Raw genomic sequence first — 25,000 nt, forward strand, 5'->3', positions numbered from 1 at the left:
CAAGAGTCCTTGTAATGTGTCCTTACAGCCCTAACAGAATCCTTGATTAGGTGATATAAAGAAAGTATTTATTTATTCTACGTGGACCTCATGGAGCAAAGATGCAAAGATCATAACATTGATAACAAAGATGCAAAGTCTAGGTTAAAATGACTAAAATAAAAATGGGTCTTGTGTTTGAGTTTAAGTGGAGTAAAGCAGGGTCAAAGATCATAACAAGACATTAGGATTTTCCTCCTTAAAGGTAAACTATGCAGTATTGGCAATTTCCTTACTGTTTTTTTTTCTTCGTTTTTTGCTTATTTTTCGCTTGCTCTATCATGACGAATGTCTGAGAAACTCCATCGCTACCTTTTTCTAGCCAGTGCCTGGTGTGTATGTGTATTTGAATGCAGTAAAGCAATTCGTTACACTCGTTATACTTCGTGACACTGAGGCCGTCGGCCCGCCAGCCCACAGTTGCAAGGGTGGTTTTTTCGCTCAAAAACTTGCATATTAAAGGCACACTATGCAGGTTTTTTAGCTTAATATGCAATTTTTTTAGCTTAATTTACCTTCATTTAACAGCTTCAGAGTCATTGGAATGGTTATATGACTTTTTTCGGGTTGAATGGTGGCCGTCTCGCTTCCCCCTAGCGCCTGTGAGCGGAAAAACCACCCTTGCAACTGTGGGCCGGCGGGCCGACGGCCTCAGTGTCAGGAAGTATAACGAGTGTAACGAATTGCTTTACTGCATTTAAATACACATACACGCCAGGCACCGGCTAGAAAAAGGTAGCGATGGAGCTTCTCAGACATTCGTCATGACAGAGTCAGCGAAAAAGAAGCAAAAACCGAGAAAACAGTAAGGAAATTGCCAATACTGCATAGTTTACCTTTAAGCTAAAAAACCTGCATAGTGTGCCTTTAATCCTCTTACCAGACATCTCTGTATAAAGCCTCCTCATGCAGAGTGTGCACAATCAGAATCCGAATTTATGGCTTAAAGCAAAGAGCTTTGTGCCTCCGCCAGGATGCATCAATTAGATAGCTGACAGATTAATTACTGATTGCCAAACGTCCCGAAAGTAAAAATAGTCTCATTATTATTTGATTTAATCACTAATCACAAAGACTCAAGCGACCGCAGTGAAATGTTCTAATGTTTTCTCTCACTAATCAACTAATTTGAGCCATTAACCTGTCAAGACACATCAGTTTGTTTTGTTTGACGTGTTCGGAAATCATTTGTTATGTTTTATTTTTTTGTGTACAGGGGTGTTTGTCTGGGTACCGAAGAGTTAATGGCACTATTTTTAAAGGCAGCTGTGAACCATGTCTCTGCTCTGGCCATGCGTCTGAATGTGATGTCCTCAGCGGAGTGTGTCTGGTAAGTGGGAGTGCATGAACGACTTATCATGACTGTTTACATAGGGGTTGCAAAAATCAATCTATTAAGTTGTCAATTTTTACATTCATTGCCAACTATTTTCATAAATGGCTAATTGCTTTGATCAATTCTCAGAGGAAAATGCCTCAAAATTCTCTGACTATAGCTTATTGATTAATCAACAGATTAATCGACTATGAAAATAATCGTTATTCGCGGCCCACATTTTAAAAAGCGATGTCCAAAAGGGGAGGAAACTGTGAGGCCCCATTGGTCAGAGGGGTGAAAATTTAAGTATGCGCTCTTTGGGTTGTGATGAGAGGAAGAGTATGAGTATGCGCTCTCTGGGTTATGATGTGAGGAAGAGTATGAGTATGCGCTCTCTGGGTTGTGATATAAGGAAGAGTATGAGTATGCGCTGTCTGGGTTGTGATGTGAGGGTCAGAGAGTCGGGGTGAGACGGAGTAGCGGTGCCATGGGTGGGCAGCGGCTTTTGGACTGAGGGGAAGCGTTGTGTTAATGGTGAGGCTTTATCTGTCATTCTCACTGAGTGTCCAGCTCCCTAGCCCTGTCCACACCTCACCTGCTGTCTGGTTTCACCTTACAGGGGTCACAGCTGAGCCTCTCTCTCTCTCTCTCTCTCTCTCTCTCTCTCTCTCTCTCTCTCTCTCTCTCTCTCTCTCTCTCTCTCTCTGTCTCTCTATCTCTCTTTCTCCCTCTCTCTTTCACTCTCTCTCTCTTTCATTATCATTCACTTTCTCTTGCATATTTTGGTGGTAAAGCCAAATGAGTATTAAAAATGAAGATATGACAGTGTCCTAAGCAACCAAACTCTTTAGTATTTTGAAATAATGTATATATTTTTTAGATCCTAGATCCTACTTTCAGGGCTTGTTATCCTGTATGACACCATACATGTAAACAAAATAAATATTAGATAGATAGATATATAGATAATAAATGAAAGGAATGAAGTTTATATATTTATTTACTGTACAGTATGTACAGTACAGTATTCCCCGAGCTTGTTTACATGTTAAAGTAATAACCTATAGCAGGCGTCTCTCTCTCGGGCAACATGTCTGTTTTAGTAACACATTAGACACCTCTGGCCTGCGCTGGGATCACTCTGAGGGTGTGATGGGCAGTAACGTCCCCTTGGGGCCTCCCTGCCTCACTGTCTGTCCGAATCTTCTGACACTCCATGTCTCCTCTCTCTGTCTCTCACACACACACTCTCTCTCTCTCTCTCTCTCTCTCTCTCTCTCTCTCTCTCTTTCACTCTCATTGTCTCGTTCCCGCCTGTCAGGCTTAGCCTGAGGTCAGACATGTCGGCTCTCGCCAGCACACGGCCCCAGCTGCCCACTCTCTCCCTCCCTTTCCCTCTCTCTCTCTGTCTCCCTTTCCCACCCCCCCCACCCCCTTTTCCTTTCTCTCTCTCTCTCTCTCTCTCTCGCTTACTCTCTCTCTCTCTCTGTCCCTGTGTTTGACCATGGGGATGACCTTTCTCACAGGTCACTGACAGCACGAGTCAGCGCTGCCCTCAAATTCAACCGAGGAGCCGTCAGCATCAGCCATGTGTGTCTGTGTCTGTGTGTGTGTGTGTGCACGTTGACCGTGTGGAATTGATGGTCTGCCCATAGATTGGTTCAGGGGCATTTAGCGGTAGATTAGGAGAGATCCAGAGGAATTGATTGGGGGGGGGGAGGTTATAGATTGGGGATGGCGTCACTGACCACCAGCCTGTAATGAATGTACACACGAACATGCATTCACGCACATGCACACACACACACACACACACACGCACGCACACATACACATACACACACACACACACACACACACACATACACATGCACGCAAGCACGCACGCATACACATACACACACTCACAGATGTATAGTCACACACACACACACACACACACACATACAGACACATACATACACACACACACACACACACACACACACACACATAGATATGCACACTCTGATGCAGAAACGCACATGCACAGGTGCCCCCCCCCCCACAACTACCTTTTAATTACATCCACCAGTAATTCCCTCATTGCTTTAAATACCCCCCCCCCCCCATGCACTCACAAACACAGATACGCACACACACACACACACTTACATGCACTTCCCTTTCACTCCATAATCAAGAAATCTTGTGTGTGCTGCTGATTATGCTGAGTGGACATCTGTAATTGACTCAAGAGCGTTTAGGCTTTATTGGGCCTGACGAGGCATGCAGCCTTAAAAACACAACCCCACCATCACCACCACCACCACCACCACTCCCTCCCACACCCAGCCAGCTTCATTTCATTAGCCTTCCATCCACCGCCTCCTGGGCCAACGCCAGCGGGGAGAGGGAGAGGGGTTGGGGGTGAGAGTGGAGGTGGTTGGAGTGGGGAGTGTTTGGTGGGGGTGGGAATGCATTACGTTTAATTTGGCAATGCCGTCCGCGCAAAGTCTCTCCCAATTACCTGATGAATCATCTTTGTCAGACTTTTTGGGAGCCAAGGCGAAGGCAGCATGCTCGGGTTTTATCAAATCATTTTAATTGAACGCTGAGCGCGATGCAGCCTTTTCTGACGCTGGGCGGATGCATGGATGTTTATGATCTCGTGAAAGAATCAGCAGTACAGTAGGAGGTAATTATTTGCCAGGGCAATATCCGCCGCTAGTAAATGTTTGCCGATAATGTTTCATTGAAACGGCGCGGGGCTCTTTGGCTGCGCTTGTGTCAGCACACATTCCATTTGTCCTGACGCTCATGCTTCACGTGCGCACACACTCTTTGAGGGGAAGGTATTGTGGTTTTGTTTTCGCAGGGTTGCCGTGACCACACGACAGGGCCTCATTGTGACACGTGTGCCCCCGGTTACTACGGAGACGCTACCAAGGGAACGCCCAATGATTGCCAACCATGCGCGTGTCCACTGTTGATTCCCTCCAACAAGTACGTTCCACCTTTCCATTGCGCCACCCCTTAAAAATGGATGTCATTTATAAACAATTTGTAAAAACACTTTACTTGGATAGTACCCCCACAGACTATCTACAGATGCTGAGATTATCAACAAACTATCTGTTGACACTCTGTTAGCTACATTTTATAGATAGATAGATAGATAGATAGATAGATACTTTATTCATCCCGAAGGAAATTTTAGGCATCCAGTAGCTTATACAACCATAGCACAACAAACACACATACACACATATATCTCACATACATAAAAATCACTGGTAAAAAAAAAGTGAAGTGATTACAAAGGTGACCTTGTGATGCATTGACCATGATAAGGTGTTATGGTAGAGTGTGTGCAATGGTGGTAGAGCAAAAGGGAACAGTGCAGGGATTGAACAGTGCAACAGCTTTGCTTATTATTAAATATTAACTATGACTATGAAAAGACAAGAAATTAAACATAATACAATTGTTTGACAAACAAAGAAAAAATAATATACTTTAAGAACAATATATATATATAGTATAACAGGGAATACGTTGTACATGTTATGACCACAGTCTAGATTGTGTAGGAGGGCTAATATAAGACAGTCAGGTGTACAGCAGACAAAGTGATAATGTTAGGGACTGAGAGAGACATGCTCATGCTGAAAAGCCCATTTCTCCCCTCCCGTTTTGTGTGGTATTGAAAAGTTGGATGGCCCTGGGGACAAAGGACATCCTCAACCTGTCTGCTGAGCATGACAGTGACAAAAGTCTGCCACTGAACATGCTTCTCTGTTCATTGAACGTGCTGTGTAGTGGGTGGTGGTCATTGTCCATGATCGCCAGCTTCCTACTCATGATCCGTTTCCCTGCAGTTGTTGTGAGTGACTCCAGCTCAATGCCAGCTCAAACAGTCAAGGTTAAAGTTAGGGTTTGGAATTCGGTGATGTTTAATAGTTCAACAGTTCAAGAGCTATTTGACATACTGGGCTTGAATCTTATTAGCAGATGATCTGTTAAGTCTCTGTGAGAGCGGACTATCCAAGTGAAGTGTCATCCAGTCCCTCTCAGCCAGAGATAACAACGTGAATTATTCCATTGAAAACTGTTGTAGGTATTATGTTACAGCTGTAAAAACTTTGTTGAAAACATGTTTCACCTGTGACATTGGCAAAGGGTTGCCTCACTGAGCTAAAACCCAGACCCATTTAGTAGGGTATGTTGAGCCTCTGAACCCTTACAGAAGGGTGTCATGAATTGCTCATCTGAAGCCCACTCTGTCATCTTTTCTGGGGCGTTTGCTAGTTCAGTGGGTGACTTCACAGTCGGGGCGTAACAATCGCTCCGCTGGAGCACTGATAATGGGGCGTAATCCTGCGCCAGACAGGCGAGGCCAGTGTTCGGGGACAGGAGTGTGTGTGTGTGTGTGTGTGTCTCTGTGTGTGTGTGTGTGTGTGTGTGTGTGTGTGTGTGTCTGTGTGTGTGTGTGTGTGTGTGTGTGTGGTGTGTGTGTGTGAGGGGGGGGAGTGGGGGGTGCATAGTTTCAGTTTTGAGCAGCTGGGCATTCCACCACAAAATAGTTATCTTAAGAAAGATGGACGAAAACACACACACACTCTCCCTCTCTGTTACAGTCTCACATAAACACACATATATGTCTGCATACATTCACAGGTTGACACATATACACTCACCCACTACCCCAGCAGACACACACACACCAACACAGACACACACACACACAAACTCTCTCTCTCTCTCTCTCTCTCTCTCTCTCAAAGGCCGTGAGCGTCACCCTGCCCGCCCCATGGTGGATCCAGTGTCGGCGTAAATAGCCACTGCCAGTAATTCCATTGCAGTGTGGTCAGGAGCACGAACAACCCCATCCCCACCCCCACTCTCACCCCAATCCCACCCCCTCATTCACCCTCACCCTTTACCCCCCTGCCCCCACCCACCAGCCCCCAGTCTCCCCTTTCCCTCCCAGCCGAGGTGCTCTATCTTTGGGACCAGTGAGGAGCCGCCATTGGCCTTCTCCTTCTGCCCCCTCTCTCTCTCTCTCTCTCTCTTTCTCTCTCTCTCTCCCTCTTCCCCCTGGCCCTGCCGACACCTAGTCTGTCAGTTCAGAGATGACGCAGTAAGAGTGCGAGGGACGCGAGAATGACGGGACTTATGCGTTTCTCGCCCGTTTCTGCTATTCTATTTGTTTATTTTTCTTTTCTTTGTCTCTCGCCCGCCGCCGTCGCCCAAAAACACCGCAGCTTCAGCCCAACGTGCCAGCTGGGCCGCGACGGGGAGTTGGTGTGTGACCAGTGCCCACCAGGATTCGCTGGACCTCGATGCGACAGGTGAGTTGACCAGAGTGTCAGTGAGGCCTCTGCGGTTGCTTTTGCCAAAGAATTAGTGTGTATGTAAATGTGTGTGTCTGCACCCATACAGTATATCTATCTATCTATCTATCTATCTATCTATCTATCTATCTATCTGTCTATCTATCTATCTAACTACAGTATATCTATCTATCTATCTATCTAACAGTATATCTATCTATCTATCTATCTATCTATATCTATCTGTCTATCTATCTATCTATCTATCTATCTATATGTCTAACTACAGTATATCTATCTATCTATCTATCTATCTATCTATCTGTCTGTGTCTGTCTGTTTGTCTGTCTGCCTAGACTAATTTCAATGAAATGTGGTGTATAAAGGGGAGATATCCTAGTGCACTCTTCTCACTTGGCCCCTTCCACTTCGCAGTACCTCTGTCTGTCTGAAACATTGTTTGCTTGCTAATGTTTCAGAGGCCGATGCAGACTCTTTTCATTGATTTACTGTAACTTATTCATTCTGTGAATGGTCCGACCTCCTTGAAATGTTGTTCTGTACATTTGAAAGTGCACAGAGAATAGGTACCGCTTTTAGAAGCAAGAACAAGAGACACGCGAAGCGTTATCGAAGCGAAGTTTGTGCAAAGCGGCTCTTCCTTGGACAGCACTTTGCGAAAGCTTTGTTGGAACACAAAGACTTGTCAGAGGAGGTGTTGTACTGATGATTGGGGGTGATGAGTCACTCAGGCTGACCTCTGATTCTCTGTGTAGACTTTGCTGTTTCTCTCCCGTGTTCGCTCCAGTGCTGTTCGTGTGTGTGTGGGTGTTTTGTGTGTGTGTGTGTGTGTGCGTCCGTGCGTGTGTGTTTGTATGCTATGGCCACACTTCCAGGCTGTGTTGTCGTGTGTGTGTGAGATGGGTGGTCTGCATTGCGCCTGACTGTAAACCCCAATCCGCCATGCTGCGTCTTGTCTTCCTCGCGTGCTCTTTAGAGAGATAAATGGAACGGATCGGTGGAGATTAAGAGGGAGGCCGCCGGTCGATTCCCCAAAGATTAACCCCAAATTAGGTTTAATTGAATGTAATTATAAGCGGATATCTCTCGCATCGAGTGGTGTGTGGCATTATTGGCAGTGCATCATTGATCGGCGGAAACTCTCAAGCGGTGACCACAGCGTCTCCGATAAGAGACCGGCAGTGGCCTTGTGACTGGGCGCTCTTCATGCGTGTCACGGGCGGGCCCGGCAAGAGGCGCTGCGGTTCACCACTGCAGGGCCACCGCAGAATTGGATCCGGCTCTGTAGCCATATGGCAGGGACTCGCATCTGAAGTAGTCTGATGATGAAAGACTCTGAACTTTTAACTGAGGGTACAGCCTGTGTGCAGCACTATCCCCCCGCCCCCCCCCCCCCACACACACACACACACACACACACACATATACACACACAAGAGACATTCTCATTCCGCGCCTCTCCAATTTGTAAGCAAAGAAAAACAAAAGTCTGTCTCAGAGGATGTTACCCAAACAGATTGATCACCTCGCCTCGCAGTTGTGCTGCAGTTTTTGTCATGAAGGTTCCCTGAACTTCATTAGTCCCATAGACAAATTAGTTTCTTTGTGTTCTTTTCTATTTGTTGTCCACTGTACTGCTTCAAAATGAGGAGCGAGCTTTAATTAATATGGTAGGCAAGATAGGGCAGAGTGGTAGGTGGGGGACAGAGAGAGAGAGAGTGAGAGAGAGAATGAAAAGAGAAAGAATGAATGGAGAGTGAGTCAGAGAAAGAGAGAGAGAGAAGGGAGAGACATCAATGCCAGTCCTCTGTTTAAGCTGGCAGAGCTGAGGCTGGAGCTGGCCACCAAAATGAAAAGGAGCCACTGGGGGGGCACGCAGACCCCCGGCTGTGACCCTCGCCCCCGCAGACAGATGGAGATGGGCTGCTGCGGGCATTGGTGCTCTCCCCGCGGTGACATGGGGGTTGAGCACACAGGCACGCACACACACACACACACACACACACACACACACGAACTAACGCATTCACGCACACACACACACACACACACACACACACACACACACACACACACTCACACACTCACACACACACACACACACACACACACACGAACGAACGCATTCACGCACGCACACACACACACACACACACACACGCACACACCTCCTATATTGGGTCTACAGACACTACAGAGGGGGAGAGGGAGGGAGGGAGAAAGAGAGGAGGGGAGGGGAAGGGAGACATAGAGGAAGATGGAGTGAGGGAGGAGAAGAGAGAGAAAAAAAAAGAAGTTAGTGGAGAGAGAGAAAGACAGAGCGAGAGAGGGAAGACTAGAATGAGGAGAAAGACGGAAGAGAGACAGAAAGAAGAGGAGGAGGGGAAGAGAGAGAGAGAGTCACGGAAGAAGAGATGAGAAGGAGAGAGTAAAGGAGGGAAAGAAAGAGAGAAGCAGACAGAGACAGAGAGAGAACGAGTGCAAGGCTCTACGGATGAGACCAGGATGGCAGCCCATTTTGGGGACAAAATGGGACCCATCCATCACTACCTCTCCAGAGACCCCCGTGAAAGAGACTGTTAAGGACGTCAGTGATACACACACGCACACACAAACACACAAACACACACAACACACATCGCACACACACATGCGGAGATACAAACTTTAACATTGCACTCACACTCACATATTGCACTCACTCATACAGACACACAGACACACACACACAGACCCTAGAGTTGTGTCGGCGTGGGGGGTTGGAGGTGGGGTGGTCTGGCACTGCCTCGGCTTGCTGATCAGTAATAAACCCACAACGGGCTGGCAGAGGGCCAGCTCAAGCCTGGCAGTCGCCCAGTGCACAGGCCCTTAGCAGGTCAGCGTACAAAAGGGGGAACTGCAAAAATAGAAACCCAACTGATCACTGTCACACATATAGTTTACTTTAATGTAGTGTTTCTCATTGTCATATTCTTTAAGGACATGTTTTATGCTAGCTCACTTTGTAAATGTCGACACTCAAGTACAATACATCAATATATGAGGAGGGTGTTTTTATTGTTGAATATACTGTATGGACCAAAGGCAGTGATTGGAACAAGTTTTAGAAATATAACTTGGGAACAGTGCAAATTGTAGTGCCTCTGAGATCTCGAAATCTCTCTTGCCCACCACCAGATGAATAATCATCTTGCAAAACACCAGAATGCTGTTCCCAAATCTGTTGGGGCATATGGCGTTACAAAAGCAGTCTCCGCAGTAGCTTCATACCCCACCGTTCTGTGGAAAAACAAGCCGAAAACAGGTAGAGAGAGGATCCTCCCACGCTACACTTCATTGCGGTATCACAGGTTGCTGTGTGTGGGAGTCGGAGAGGAGTCGTGAGCGTGACAACCTGGGCTATCGACCGACGGAGGAGTGAAGACATTGACCTCTGCAAAATGTGTTCACCGTTGAATAACATCGAGACCTCTGTCAAAAAGGGGTTGTTTGCCTTCATTTTGCCTATTTATTTATCTATCTAATCATTTTGAAGAGAGCACACTTGACATAGCAGTCTTCACTGAAAATGGAAGGAGTGGAAAAAAAACAACCGTCCACTGCTCTCCGATAGCTGGATCAGCTGTCAGCGCAGGGCTATTGGATAGAGCGAGCCCATGTTTTGCTTGGCCGCCAGTCACCCGTCAACACATGCTCATATGCTGGCGTTGGGCCCTCCGACAGGCCTGGGCCAAGGCGGCTCTTGAACGTTTCCTGTTTTAACGCTGGAAAGGAAGGACGGAGAATGTGCTTGACGACGCCGGCGGGTATTTATAGTCTCCGGGGGGCTGGACTGACCACCTGGCCCCGGCCATCAGTGTTTACTGGAGACCTTTCTCCCTTTCTCGCCCCAGGCCGTGCCGCCCCACGTCTGGGAACGGAAGAGAAGCCCGAGTGAGTTAATGAGGGCATAAATACCAGCGCAGGCGGGCAGGCTGACGGCACCAGCGGCAAGAATAGTCGTCCTCCTCAGACTCCATTTGAGGAAGTGGAGCAGGCCAGGGGCTCAGGGGCTGTCTGCTTAGGAAGAGGTACTGGGTGTGGTGAGCAGCTGTCTGTGTGTCTGTGTGTGTGTCTGTGTGTGGAGTGCAGTAGTGCATACAGGTTTAGAAAACATTATAAACATATTTTGGTGAGGTTCTCGGATGGGAACAGGCCAGTTGTATGTGGATGACACACTGATGTCTGCAGCTCACAGTCGCCTAAGTTTTCAACGCTGGTTCGTTACATTATATCTTAAAGGTAGCCTCTACTGAAAATAGCTGAAAGTATTTTCAGAGCAACTGATGAAGGATTTTTTTTGGAATGTGATCGTTGAATACTTTGAAGTTCTCACGAGGCGAGTTGACTGGTTGGGTTGGTGCAGCTCAGGCAAAAGTGTTGTGTTTCTCGACAGCATATGGCCTTTCAAGTCACATAGCTGTCAGTTTCTTGTGTACGCTCTCTGTGTCAGGTCAAGCTCAAACCACCATCCTGTTTTGCCTCGGCGGTGCATTCTCTGGTCTTTGTACCCACCTCACCAAATCGTACTCCCTTGATAGGTCTGCTTCTGCTCACTGCGTCCCTCCTGCAGGAAGATTAAGAGTGCGGTGGCGGCAGGTATCCAGAATCGTTATCTCTGAGAGACGCAGATGAGGACGACTGAAGCCTGCCAGCGGCGGAAAGCATTCTGGGTATTTCCCTCCGGAGGTGGCCCGCAACCCGTCCCCCCCTGCCGAGGCCCCCATGCACAATCAGTCTCGTTTTTTTTTTCTTTTCTTCTATCCTTTTTTTGTAGTCGTCCATTCCGCTACCCTGCGGGATACTAAGGGACACTGACATCCTATTTAGGAGTGACTTGTGTTTGGTCCATGATATCTGCATTATCTGCGCCTTGCACTCACCAAGCACCCCCACCCCCAACCACACACACACACACACACACAAATGAAAACGAAAATTACAGGCACGTCCTCGAATGCTGTTCCACGCCGCCGACTCTCCCTGCATTGCCTTCGACAGTCAGAAGCAATAACCCATCCAATTAATAAAGTCACCAGCAACCGGGGGAATCTGCTCGGCATGATGTGGAATGATTACCTCCCCCCCCCCAAACCACACCACCCACCCCCCATTTCACCATCATGCAGATAGAGAGGGGACGAGAGGGAGATAAGGCTGCTAGGAGCCGTTTTTTACAAACGCGTAAGTCGATGGAAATGTATATCTTTATCAGCCGGCGAACACGTTTCGTTTCGGGGGAGATATATTGCCGTGGAGCAGGACAGTGGAGATAAGAGTTTGGGAGTTAGGAGCACACAGGGAGGGGAGGAGCGGAGCGAGCGAGGGAGAGAGGGAGAGAGGGATAGACAGAGAGAGAGAGAAACGAGAGATATCGTCTGTGTGTCTTCATATGCTTAGTCTTGCTTCCAGATTGGTTCTCTTTGTTTTGATAAGAGTTGATACTGAAACTGTAGTGTCTGTCTCTGTTCCCTCCTCTCCCTCTCTCTTTCCCTCTCCTTCTCTCTCTCTCTCTCTCTCATTGCCCATTCTATCCCTGTACTTTAAAATGTGTAAAGGCAGTATTTGTGTATAAAACAAGGGATTGTTTTCCTCCTATCCCTCTCTCTCTCTTGTTCTCTTTGTCTCCCTCTCTCTCTCTCTCTCTCTCTCTCTCTCATTGCCCATTCTGTCCCTGTACTTTAAAATGTGTAAAGGCAGTATTCATGTACAAAACAAAGGATTGTTTTCCTGGCGGCAGTGCTGTTGTATAAACACATTGGCTTGGCACATGGCTGGTTTGCATTTTAGTCGTCAGAGGGCACAGAGCTGCTGTAGGGGGCCATTGTGACAGTGTGTCAGAGAGGAAAACAAACTCAGTGCTATCCATATGTTGTTTACACACAATTTAAAAGCCCTCTGTAAACAGTTTAACCACCTGGTAATACATATCTGGTTCATAGTTACAATGCTTTTTATATTTCTGTGATACAATGATCTAAATGGACAAGCATGGGACTGGCATAGACTATTCCTACAACATGACTAACTGTATGTCAAAGGAATCTGTGAAATGATACAATAAGCATAGTTTGCTTCATTCTTGTTAGGGATAAATCAGTAATCAGTGTTCTAAATGGGATTTTTTTGTTTTCTGTAAACATTTGTTTTTTATTTGCGTATTAGATGTGACTTGGAGCCATTTTAAAATCAGCTGTGAAAATTATCTTTTTAATATTGCAGCACCATTGCTACATTATTTCTGAGAGACTTCAGAATCAGGGGTGTCAAACTCATATTAGGTAGTGGGCCAAATTTGTTGGAATGATGTCATGGTCATTATCATTTTTCTGCATGGGTGTTGTTTGATGATATACTCACTTATAAGCAAACAAGTACAAATAATGTACTGCTGTCATATACTGCTCTTTCTCTCTTGAAATACCCTACTTCCATGTGAGTTCTTCGGCCTCTTCCTTCCTGAGGATGGTTTGTAGTGCTAGGTTTAATCCATTTATCAAATCATAGAGATATTGCTTATCACACATTGTTGAAGACAACTGGATGTGAATATCTTTTTTTTTCTCATTGTCCTTTCCTACCTTAAACATCTGGAGGGCAGTATGAAACCGGCTGGTGGGCCTGATCTGGCCCCTGGTACCCTGGGCCTTATGTTGGACACCCCTGATTTAAATTATATAATATATATGAAATATACATGCAGTATATGGTGTGTGGTAGGTAGCTACAGTAGCTACACAATATACAGTAAGCTTGATACAGTCCATTTAGTTTGACTGTAATCAGACCAAGTGGCCTTGACTCACCCGAACCCTGTCATGTGTCTCCTTCCCGCCCTCAGCTGTGCTAACGGCTACTTCGGGCAGCCCGGCGTGCCGGGGGGGTCGTGCCGGCCATGCGAGTGTAACGAGAACCTGGACCCCTTGGCGCCCCGCAGCTGTGACCCCGTGAACGGAGCCTGCCTGAGGTGCCGGGAGGGCTACGGGGGCGCGACCTGCGAGACCTGCGCCGACGGATTCTACGGAGACGCCATCGACCTTAAGAACTGCCAGCGTAAGTGAGGGATTGTGTGTGTGTGTGTGTGTGTGTGTGTGTGCGTGTGTGTGTGTGTGCGTGCGTGGTGGGCAAGAAAGAAAGTGTGAAAGTGAGAATTTATGGTTTGTTTGTTTTCCAAAGTTTTGTGAATTCAACTATTACTGTGTGTGTGTGTGTGTGTGTGTGTGTGTGTGTGTGTGTGTGTGTGTGTGTGTGTGTGTGTGTGTGTGTGTGTGTGTGTGTGTGTTGGGTGGCGGTAACAGGCAGATGGATGTGGTTGTGTGGGTGTGTGATAAGATTAGACTGCAGTAGGTGTGTGCAGACCTCTGCTTTAACCTTCTTACCGTCTTCTGTTCTAAACCTAAACCCGCCCCAGCTGAGCAGCTGTCAATCACAGCAGGTCTTCAGGGGTTAAAGGAATCTCAGCTTCTCACGCCCTTCAACAGTGAGCTACAAGGGAATTCTCAAAGGTGTTATAAAACATTTATGACAAACAGGGTACACTATTATTAAGGTTTACATACTTTAATGCCCACAGAATCTGAGTGAGTAGCCTATTATGTTAATGTAATCTTTTTTTCAGCCTAACTTAAGTTAACATTGAAGTTATGTTGTATAAGTATAAGTATATACTCTTTTGAGGGAAATTTGGTCTCTGCATTTATCCCAATCTGTGAATTAGTGAAACGGATTACTTACATTACTTACATGTACATATGACATGTATGTTGTGTCTTCGATGTCTTGGAACAGGTCTACTAATTCACTACATAGTACATATATCAACTGTGTTGGTACACACTACTTATTGCTCTTTGATACAGTGGCATAAACGCATTAAAATGAAGTGTACCAGTTAAGTACTTACAATTACATATTACATGTATGTTGTGTCATTGGTGTCTTGGAACATGTCTGCCATTACCCTACATACTGTAGTACATGTATCAACTGTGTTGGTACACATTTATTACTCTTTTGATACAGTGGAATAAACCCATTAAAATAAAGTGTACCAGTTAAGTACTTACATGTACATATTATATACATCCTGTCAATGATGTCATGCATCCTGTAATTGATGTGTTGAAACGTGTCTGCTGTTACACCACACAGTACATGTTCCAAGACATCGAAGACACAACATACATGGCATATGTACATGTAAGTAATTAACTGGTACACTTAATAGGTTTATTCCACTGTATCAAAGAGTAACAAGGTTGTAGCAGCACAGCTGTTACATGTACACTGAAGACAATGAGGCCTTGACTGGAGCTAAGAATGATTTGTATATCAAATCTATCATGACCAGATTTACCCCATCCAGCAGATTTCAAGTCAGCTCTTTGCCTCTGATGAAAATTTAGGCAAATTGGCAAAGTTTTATAAAAGCACTCAGTATAACAATGTAACAACTATATGTAGGTACCCACAAATACATAATGCAAGTACAATGATAGTACCTGATAGTACATGTTGTTACACAGGTTGTACCAGGCTTTCTTTACCATCCCATATAGCCCCTCCATGTATGATGACATTTTAAAGAAAGTGCCCACTACACAAAATAAGTCAAAGTAAAAGCCTTCTTCCTAAAGATGGATATTAAGCTAATTTAATCAGCTAAATTAATCAGCTTTTTAGCCATAGTTAATTTAGTTTCTCAGATCTTTACATCATCATAAATACATTTTACTCTGGCTAGCATGCATTAGCTGTCTATTTTTTTTTTTTTTAAGTAGCTATTTTTACTTGAATAATTACAAGTATGAAAAAGTTAATTATACTTTAGATCCTAAATGAGTTTTCTCTTTTAACACAGATGTTTTTTTTATTATTAATCCTTTGTGTCTAACCTTGAATTCAACTACATTGTTGTGAACATATTACTTTTTTATTTGCAGAGACAACACATGCCGTTTCAATCCCTCTGGTTCATCAAAAGATTATTACCGACCTGTTTTGTCCATTCAATAACATCTGCAGTGTTAGAATGCTGCGTCGGTGCCCAATTGGTTTAAATGGACCCTAACCATAATAAAACACTCTGTATTCTGTTCTGACCAAACACTACCATGTGCTTTGTGGAGCTTGCGCTGTGGCTTTGCCGGCAGGGTCACAAGGGGCTCAATCCAATCAGTTCTCTTCCATGGGCCGCTAAATGGCTCAATCCCAAATAGGCCCCTGGCTGACCGTGGCCACTCTCTTGTGTCCGTGCCCTGCCCTCCTCTTCCTCCTCCTCCTCCTAACGACGGGGCGAGAGCGGCGTCAGGCGAAAAGAGCGGAGAGCGGGTCCGCACGTCTGCAGCAGTCTAATTGAGTGCTCAGCCGTGATTAAAAAGCTGCGCTTCGAGGGCTAGCTTTCTCTCCTCTCTCTCTCTCTCTTTCTCTCTCTCTCTCTCTCTCTCTCTCTCTCTCTCTCTCTCTCTCACACACACACACACACACACACTTTCTCTCTCTCACACACACTTTCTCTCTCTCTCTCTCTCTCTCTCAATCAGTGAGAGATGGAATAATCAACATTTGGCCACGGCAAGGAAATGTCTCCTCCATAAAAAGAAGGGTAGAAGTGGGCTTTGCTGGTGATGTGTGTGTGGGGGCGGGCGGCTGAGTTGCAAATGTGCAGAGGTTACTTAGGGCCTCTGTGGAGAATGGGGAAATGTAATAAGCAGTTCCAGCACTCTCTAATAACCTGACCTCATGCATAACACCGAGCCTTGAGTGTCATCGTCGTCACGCAAAATGAACAACCTTTGTGTCTGGGTTAACTTCATCTAAATTTCATCTGGTTGCTCAGAACAGGTTTCAGAATCAGGGGAGCGGGTATCATATTGGGCAGAATGCATTGGCTCCAACAACAGCTGGGCTTACAATGCTAAAGCAGCGAGAGCCAACGTTCCGTCCAACTCTACCCCTGCCCGTCACCATCTGTGTTCTCGCCAGGGCTGCGCTTGGCTTCTTTAAAAGGAATAATCAAAGTGTTTGACTACGCCATCAGGAAGTTGTCGTTGGCAAGCTGTTGTTTCAGCTCTGCCCGCCGAGGCTGTTTGCTTGTCATTTTTCCCTGGCACGCACGCAACAGTCCCACATTGACTGCGAGGTGCTGAATTATGAGTGAGGAATGTTTTTTTTGATGAATTTTTTATTAATTCACCACTCACTTAACTCATTGTTTCTCCAATTTCTCCCCCCCCCCCTCTCTCTCTGTCTTGTCTCTTCTTCTCCGTCCTCTCTTCACTGTCTTTATGCCTCTTTCCTCTGATCCTCTGCTCTTCTCCTGCCCCCCCCCCCCCCCCTCTCTCCTAATTGATCTGTCTTTCCCTGTCCCTCCCCGCGGGCAGCTTGTCAGTGCCACCCTAATGCCTCGCGGTCGGAGGTGTGTGATAAGGAGACAGGCCAGTGCCCGTGCAAGCAGCATGTGGTGGGACGGAAGTGTGATGAGTGCATGGTGAGTCAAGCCTCTAATTGAATTAGCTCATTAGTACACACTGGGAGGGGGGTCAACACTGGTTATGTTGCAGTAGCAGTAGCCAAGGTAGCACATTAATGATACTACTAGTGCTAATGCTAGTATACTAGCACTAGTAGTACTAGCTACTATGCTAGGAGTAGCCTACAGTAGTAATAGTATTTATAGAAGCAGCAGCAAGTAGTAGCAAGTAGACATGGCAGATGTTGAAGTAATTGTGCCAGCAATTTTATGAAGATATGTTAGTGTGTAGTTGTACTAATAGCAACAATACGCAGGGAAAATTGAGTGAAAATTGAATGAGCAGTTGTAGCAGTTTGGCTCTAACAAGTATTGTGGCTGCAATCACCACAGTTGACACAGTGGCATAAAAAGGCAGCATTGTTATATGGCTGCAGTTTAATCACACAGTTATTGCAATGTCTTCTAAAAACAACGTTGCATGAGCTAGTCTGATGTTTTATGGCCCTATAAAGCACAGTTTCACATTAGATTAAATACATTAACAACCATCACATTAAAATTCACACACTCCACAACACATGAACAGCTGATTGCGATAATCTGCTCTCTTAAAGCTTGTTTAATTGCACAGATCATAACACAGCTCAAAGTAGGATGCAGAAGTGGGATACACATACACATCACATAAACTCTACCACCAAGAAAATGATGAAAAAATGAGAGAATGTCTTCTTACATATCATATATTATTATTGTATATTTATGTATCCATATGGATGAGTGGAAATGCATACAGGTATGTATCCAGGTACACCTATTTATTTAAATGAAAAAAATCAGTATTGTGTTTGTACAGATATTTGTGGATCAGTACTGTATGTATAAGTGAAATTAGAAGTATGGACATATCCAAGTACAAGTGACTATTTAAGTGTGTCTGTATGTTTGTGCAAGTGTGTATGTAAGTGTGTCTGTACATTTGTCCAAGTGTGTACTGTGTGTAAGTGTGTCTGTACATTTGTACAAATGGACTGACGGACATGTGTGTGTGTGTGTGTGTGTGTGTGTGTGTGTGTTTGGCGTGAAGCCCAACTACTGGTGGGACGCGGAGCAGCGTCAGTGCCGTGCGTGCGTTTGCAGTCGGCGGGGCTCCATGTCGCAGCGTTGCGACGCCGAGGGCCGCTGCATCTGCCGGCCGGGCTTCGTGGGCCACCACTGCGACGTGGTGCGGCCGGCCGGTGCGTCCGAGCAGAGGAGGAGGGAGACGCAGCGGCCCGTGCTGCAGGTGCCCATCCAGCAGGTGGAGCGCTGGGGCTCGAGCGCTCGCCGCGGAGGCTGCCCCAGAGGAGCGTACCGCCCCGCGTCGGTAAAGCCAAACGGCACGGGCCGTGATCGTTTGCCGTGGTGTGGTTTGGTGTGGCTTGGTTTGGTTTAATGGATGTTGACAGATACTATGAGGTTTGAGCGTGTGGTGTGGTGTGGAGCACCACCTACACTGTAGTTTTGATGCATGGTGTTTTTGTGTCTGTCTGTGGAAAATTAACCCGGTGTGATTTATCTAATGCTGCCTCAGACCCTTTTGTTGTTTGGTTTGGTGTGCTTTTGTTTCTTTTATCATGGACAAGAAGAGTGCATGGTTTGAGTTACGCAGAATTGTGCAAATGGTAGTGCACAGGGATGTTTGTGTGTGGCTATTTTGCGTGTGTTGGTTACACTTTGCTCAGTTTGAGAAGATCTGTCTTTTAACTTAGCAGTATGCTTGTCTCGCACGTTCTCTTTGAAGCCAATTGTAAAATAATCTTGAAAGATTCATTGATTCAGGGAGATCAGGAATTCACCTTTGCTTCTCTATTCTTTGACATGCTATTGGTGAAGTAGATCATTAGGCACCCTGACAACCATGCTGACATGGTCGTGATGTGATTCCTAAAGATATAGAATGGATGAGCGGAGTATTCTACCTTGTTCTCTCATGTTAACATAGAAGATATGCAACTTTGGTCAGTTAAAACACACGCTAAGATATTTTGCACGGCCATTTGCAACCGTATACTTAGGCTGATCCTACCAGCTTCCATGCCCCATAGATCTTTCCATTTAATCAGTCTTTTTTCCACCCCTTCCCAGTTCACCCACTGCCCTTGTTTTGCCTGCGACACTGCCTTAGTACATCTTACAGTCTCCTCCTGTCTATGCATTTCCTCCACTACCATTTTCCTCTTTTCTCCTGCAGAAGCCTTACTCCACAAGGGTTTACTTACGCCCACCCCTAGACCCCCCCGCCCGTGCTGCACATGGCCCATTATATCCCTATGCTTCAATGCTGATAGAGCTTGCTTAACTGCCTGTTCTGGGTTCCACTTCCTCCCTGCATTAACTATGAGTGCAACTTTCCTCACCACTGGGTCCTTGGACTGAGTAAGAGTCATTTCCAATCTAGACTTAGCACACTTAAATTCCTCTGTCAGACTAGATATTGGCAACTCTACAATGCCCTTCTCATACAAGGCTACAATGCTTAAGCAGCGTGGGACTCTGAGCCATTTTCTGAAAAAGGAGTTGATCATTTTTTCCAACCTTTGACAGAGGAACTTCATAAACTGTCAATGGCCACATTGGCCGAGGCAATAAACCAAACTGCAAACACCACAGCTTGAGCTTACCTGGCAGCCCTGACTTGTCAATTTTTGCAATACCTTGCCTAGTGACCTGTCTCAAGTCTTCAACCTGTGATTTATCACTAAGGCTTGCATCATACCACCTTCCCAGACTCTTCACTGGTTTTTCCAGAACTGTGGGAATCACCTCTTTATTTATAGCAAACTTCTTATCTATTACCTTCCCTTTAACAATTGAGAGACTCCTAGACTTACTTGGCTTCACCTTCATTCTGGCCCATTGCAGATTGCTATTTAACTATCCAGCAACCTGTTGGTGCATGGAACGGTTGACGTCAAGGTTGTCATGTCGTCCATGAAAGCTCTAATCGGGGGGAGGCGTGGCCCTCCCTGCAACTTCTCCCCATTTTAAGGGTGCATCTTCACCCATTTTGAGGCCCTAATGATGACCTTCATTGCCATTGTAAAAGCAAGTGGGGAGATGGTACATCCCACCATGATTCCTATCTCGAGTTGTTGCCACCCTGTGGTGTAATCAGCTGTAGTAAAACATAATTGAATATCCAGAAAGTATGCTTTTACTAGGCTTTTAATGCTACTTGGGATTCTGAAATAATCAAAGGCCTCCCACAACAGACTATGCGGCACTGACCCAAAAGCATTAGCCAAATCCAAGAACACAATGTGCAGGTCTCTCTTCTCACGCTTTGCTAATTGAATTTGGTGCCAAATCAGCAACTTCTATCTGACTCTCCAACTCAAAGTGGTAATGTAATGTGTGGAAGGGAACGGTGATCAGAAGGATGGTTTGTGTTAGGCTGTCTTTGTTCAGATTGGCCCATTTTTTAGTTGTCATTTTAGTTGTCTCTATTCTTCTACTAAAGAGGTCCATCGCTTTCATGCTGCCAGGAGGAAAAGATAAAAAAAAGTGTCCTTACATTTTATATTTTTTCTGTTATGTATTTTAAAAAGACAGACAGGTACAGCGTGTGAATATTTCGTTATTTTGCTAAAGGATTACAGTATTTGAAATGTTATGCGTAGGACTGGGACAGAAAAAGTCCTCATATTCTGGAATGACCCCTAGACTATTTGTGGAGAAGTGAACAAGTCAAAGCTTGCATGGATCAGCTGGTGCCTGGTAACCGAAGGATTCACACATAGTAGGCCTACACGACTTGACATTTCAAACTCGTGTTTTAATTCCTGTAGCGATGCTTTTATTATTATTTCACCCCGGAGCCGTTCCGAAACTAATAAGCCTTGCATGTAATTCTCAGTCAGCTCTGTCATCGCGCCCACATAGAGCTGGCTCCCTCTCCAGAGCCTGGTTGCCTGGCACTGACAGCTAAACATGGGTTGTGGTGTTATTCACCACATCACACAGCTTGTGAGGAGATGATTTTGCTTCAAAGCAAAGTTGTAGTTTTGTTTTGGTGCATGAGGTTTGATGCTATTAGAATAAATGTCTTGTCACGCAGGAGGTTGTTTGAGCTGTGAGCTTGTGTGCCTGCGTGTGTGTGTGTGTGTGTGTGTGTGTGTGTGTGTGTGTGTGCGTGCGTGCGTGTGTGTGTGTGTTTGTTTGTTTGTGCATGTGTGTTTGTGTGTGTTTGTGTGTGTGTGTGTGTGTGTGTGTGTGTGTGTGTGTGTGTGTGTGTGCGTGCGTGCGTGTGTGTGTGTGTTTGTTTGTTTGTGCATGTGTGTTTGTGTGTGTTTGTGTGTGTGTGTGTGTGTGTGTGTGTGTGTGTGTGTGTGTGTGTGTGTGTGTGTGTGCGTGCGTGCGTGTGTGTTTGTGTGTGTTTGTGTGTGTGTGTGTGTGTGTGTGTGTGTGTGTGTGTGTGTGTGTGTGTGTGTGTGTGTGTTTGTTTGTTTGTGCATGTGTGTTTGTGTGTGTTTGTGTGTGCGGTTTAATCTGCACGCTTGCTGCGCTGACCTCTCATCTCAGTTTGTCTGTAATGCCTTTCTTTGGAGAGCAATTAGCCTGATTAATCGATGGCGCGCATACCAGCTGATCAAGGAAACTAGCGCACACGCTAACAAGTGTGCAACTTCATTAGCAAAGACCGAGTGAGCTTGCTCTGCTGCGTCCTCTCGGTTTGTCAAACAACTCCTGGATGCTGTGTGCTTTGTCATCATAATACATAGCGTTGCTTTGATGCTTATGTCTGTTAGGGAACTGATTTTTCACAACAGGAATGGTCGAGATTGTTACATGCTAAGTCCCATAGGGGAGCATTTCTCACATGGTGCTGCAGAGTTTTAGTGCACTTAAGGCGTAAGTGTAAAGCATCCTCTGTAGAATGAAAAAAAGCTTACATTTGAGGGGTGCTTCATTGAGAGGGATTATTGAGATTAGGCTTATCTGAAACCTGAAACAGCACATTTTCCACAACAGCACAAGTCAGCACCTTTATCTGGCAATATCTGGCTAACTCAGAAGTCACACTTAGTGAAAAGCCACCCCTGGAGCTTAAAGCACTTCAGCTATTTCAAATTCTTGAACAATATGCTATCCCCAAGAGGGATCGTATACAGTATATATCACTTTCAAGATTTCAAGGTTATTAGTTGGAACGTTTGAGAAAAGGAGAAGTTGCCCAACAGAAATGCTCCAAGCAGGACTCTGATGAGTGTTTGGAGCAACTCAGTGACCCTTGTCCATTACTCCTGATCCCTCCTTTCTGTGTGTGTAGCCGGAGACCCATCCTGACTCTGCCCGTGGCTGTGTGCCTTGCCACTGCAACTCCTTCGGCTCCAAGTCGTTCGACTGCGACGAGAACGGTCAGTGCCGTTGTCAGCCTGGCGTGACTGGCCAGAAGTGTGACCGCTGCAAGCCAGGCCACTTCAACTTCCAGGAGGGCGGCTGCACACGTGAGACTACTCTACACACACACACACACACGCACACACACACACACACACACACACACACAAACACAAACACAAACTCACACACACACACATGCTCACTTACCAGCATGTACTGTATGATCTTACAGTAACTCACACACACATACCACACACTCACACCACATATCATTCACATAGCCAACAGGTGGTCATTGTTTTCTCTCACTGTAAGCTCACGAACACAGTGAAAGCAATGTCTTTGCTCCTTTAAACACTTCTAACTATTCATGCTACAGGATTGTTTAGTATAGCATTGCACATAGCTAGTGCTATTTTGCCACATTGTGCAAAATGAAAAATGAATTGCTTTGAGCCGAACCTATAGTTACACTGTATCATTTGAGTTCAGCAGAGACCCCTGTGATGGTGTAAATCTGTTTAGTGTTAGCTGGGCTCCATGTGACCTAAGTGTACCCTCCCCCCCACCCCCGACCCCACCCCACCCCCTCCTGCAGCATGCGAGTGTTCCCATGTGGGAAATAACTGTGATGCCAACACGGGCCAGTGTATCTGCCCCCCCAACACCGTGGGCGAGAGGTGCGACAAGTGCGCCCCCAACCACTGGGGTCACGACATCCAGACCGGCTGTAAGGTATGGAGGGAGGCCTGTCTCTGTTACATGCGTCTCAGTGCCATCGCTTGGCACTGCCTGTACACAATAGGGCTCTATTGCTAGCAATATCAATAGCAATATTTCTTGTCCCTCAGTCATTTTAATTTTTTTGGTGCGTAGTACAGTATGTAATGCTTATAATATTTAGACAAATTATGTTGATCAGTTCATGTGAATTGAAGTATGAAATGTAAAATTGTCTTCAAAAAAACCTCTCTGTGTCTGTTTAAATTGTGTGTGTGTGTGTGTGTGTGTGTGTGTGTGTGTGTGTGTGTGTGTGTGTGTGTCTCTGTGCCCGTGTGTGTTCTGTGAAACCACTAGGCGTGCGTGTGCAATGTGGTAGGCTCCATGAGCCAGCAGTGCAACATCAACACGGGCTGCTGCCAGTGCCGCGACCAGTTCACCGGCATCAAGTGCAACGAGTGCAAACCGGGTCACCGCGACTTCCCACAATGCATCGCCTGCGAGTGCGACCCGGCCGGCTCCTCGGCCGACACCTGCGACGCCGAGCACGGCGCGTGCGCCTGCGCTGACCGCACGGGACAATGCTCCTGCAAGGTAACGTCCACCCCCCCCTTTGTCCACCCACACGTTCTTAGGCCCCACTATCATTATCACCCAGAAGCCACCGCTGGGGGAAACCTTTCAGAGACTGCAGTCTGGAAAGATTCATTCATTTCCAATTGTGCCGGCTGCATGACATCTGTCATTTATAATGTCGGAACATTTGAAGAGCGGTTATTACTGCGGAGTGGGGCTGGCGATACGTATGGGAGGACTATGCCAATGGACTGGCCCAGGGTGACAGGTAATTGACATGTAGCTGAACTGGAGCATGGACAGCACTGTATTTTTGGGGCTTTTATTGCAATTACTCATAAATGTCACGCTAGAGTGAGCCATGAGAGATCGGTGGAGAAACATTAAGGCTCAGCAGGAGAGGTATGCAATATGCATGGTGTGTGTGTGAGTGTGTGTGTGTGTGTATGTGTGTGTATGAAAGAGAGAGAAAGAGAGAGCCAAAGAGAAAGGAGGGTGTGCGTGTGTGTGTCTGTGCGTATGGGTGTGTGTGTGTGTCTGTGCGTGTGCATATGGGTGTGTGTGTGTGAGTGGGTGGTTGGGTGTGTGTGTGTGTGTGTGTGTGTGGCACCAAAAAACCAGGTGCTGGTGTGCTAATGCATGGTATCTGTTGGGAGATGGTGGGATAGAAAGGAGGAGTGTGACGAGGGAGGGATGATAAATGAAAGAGATCCTCACCGCCCAGCAGCATGGTGAGAAACATGGAGAGATGTCTCGCATCACCATGGCGACGGACGCTGAAACAAATTTTGCTGTCAATGTCTGACGTGAATATTCACGCCACAGAAATTATGAAATTCACTCAACAACTGAGCAAGAATGCCCATCCTGTGACAGGCTGACAATTAATGAAAGTATACAAGATGACAAGATATCAGAGGACATCCAAATACTTCACTGTCACAGCTTTATGTCAGATATGGCTGTTTGTGTCAGATATTGAACATTTTTGTGTAACAGCGGGCATTGGGATGGAACTTGCCGGAAGGCAAGCGTGTTTCTTTTGTCCTTTGGTGTCCTCCGAAATCTCGGTCATTCCACACATCCGATCTGTCAGAGAAGTCACACACTGTG

General features: G+C 46.0%; 1 protein-coding gene across 1 annotated transcript in view; it reads left to right on the forward strand.

Moving 5' to 3' along the window:
• lama2 (laminin, alpha 2) overlaps positions 1–25,000 on the forward strand; it is a 150,437-nt gene that overhangs the window by 66,113 nt on the left and 59,324 nt on the right. The window contains exons 16-23 of the mRNA XM_076271769.1: positions 1,256–1,369; positions 4,215–4,342; positions 6,604–6,690; positions 13,574–13,785; positions 17,115–17,221; positions 22,518–22,695; positions 23,190–23,326; positions 23,669–23,905. Coding sequence (XP_076127884.1) covers positions 1,256–1,369; positions 4,215–4,342; positions 6,604–6,690; positions 13,574–13,785; positions 17,115–17,221; positions 22,518–22,695; positions 23,190–23,326; positions 23,669–23,905 — 1,200 coding nt within the window. The remainder of the gene's footprint in view (positions 1–1,255; positions 1,370–4,214; positions 4,343–6,603; positions 6,691–13,573; positions 13,786–17,114; positions 17,222–22,517; positions 22,696–23,189; positions 23,327–23,668; positions 23,906–25,000) is intronic.

This window comes from Alosa pseudoharengus, unplaced genomic scaffold, assembly GCF_046254945.1.
Source record: "Alosa pseudoharengus isolate Yale_2024_CS ecotype anadromous, Long Island Sound unplaced genomic scaffold, YU_APseudo_1.1 YU_APseudo_1.1_scf_7, whole genome shotgun sequence".
In the NCBI taxonomy this organism is placed as follows: Eukaryota; Metazoa; Chordata; class Actinopteri; order Clupeiformes; family Clupeidae; genus Alosa; species Alosa pseudoharengus.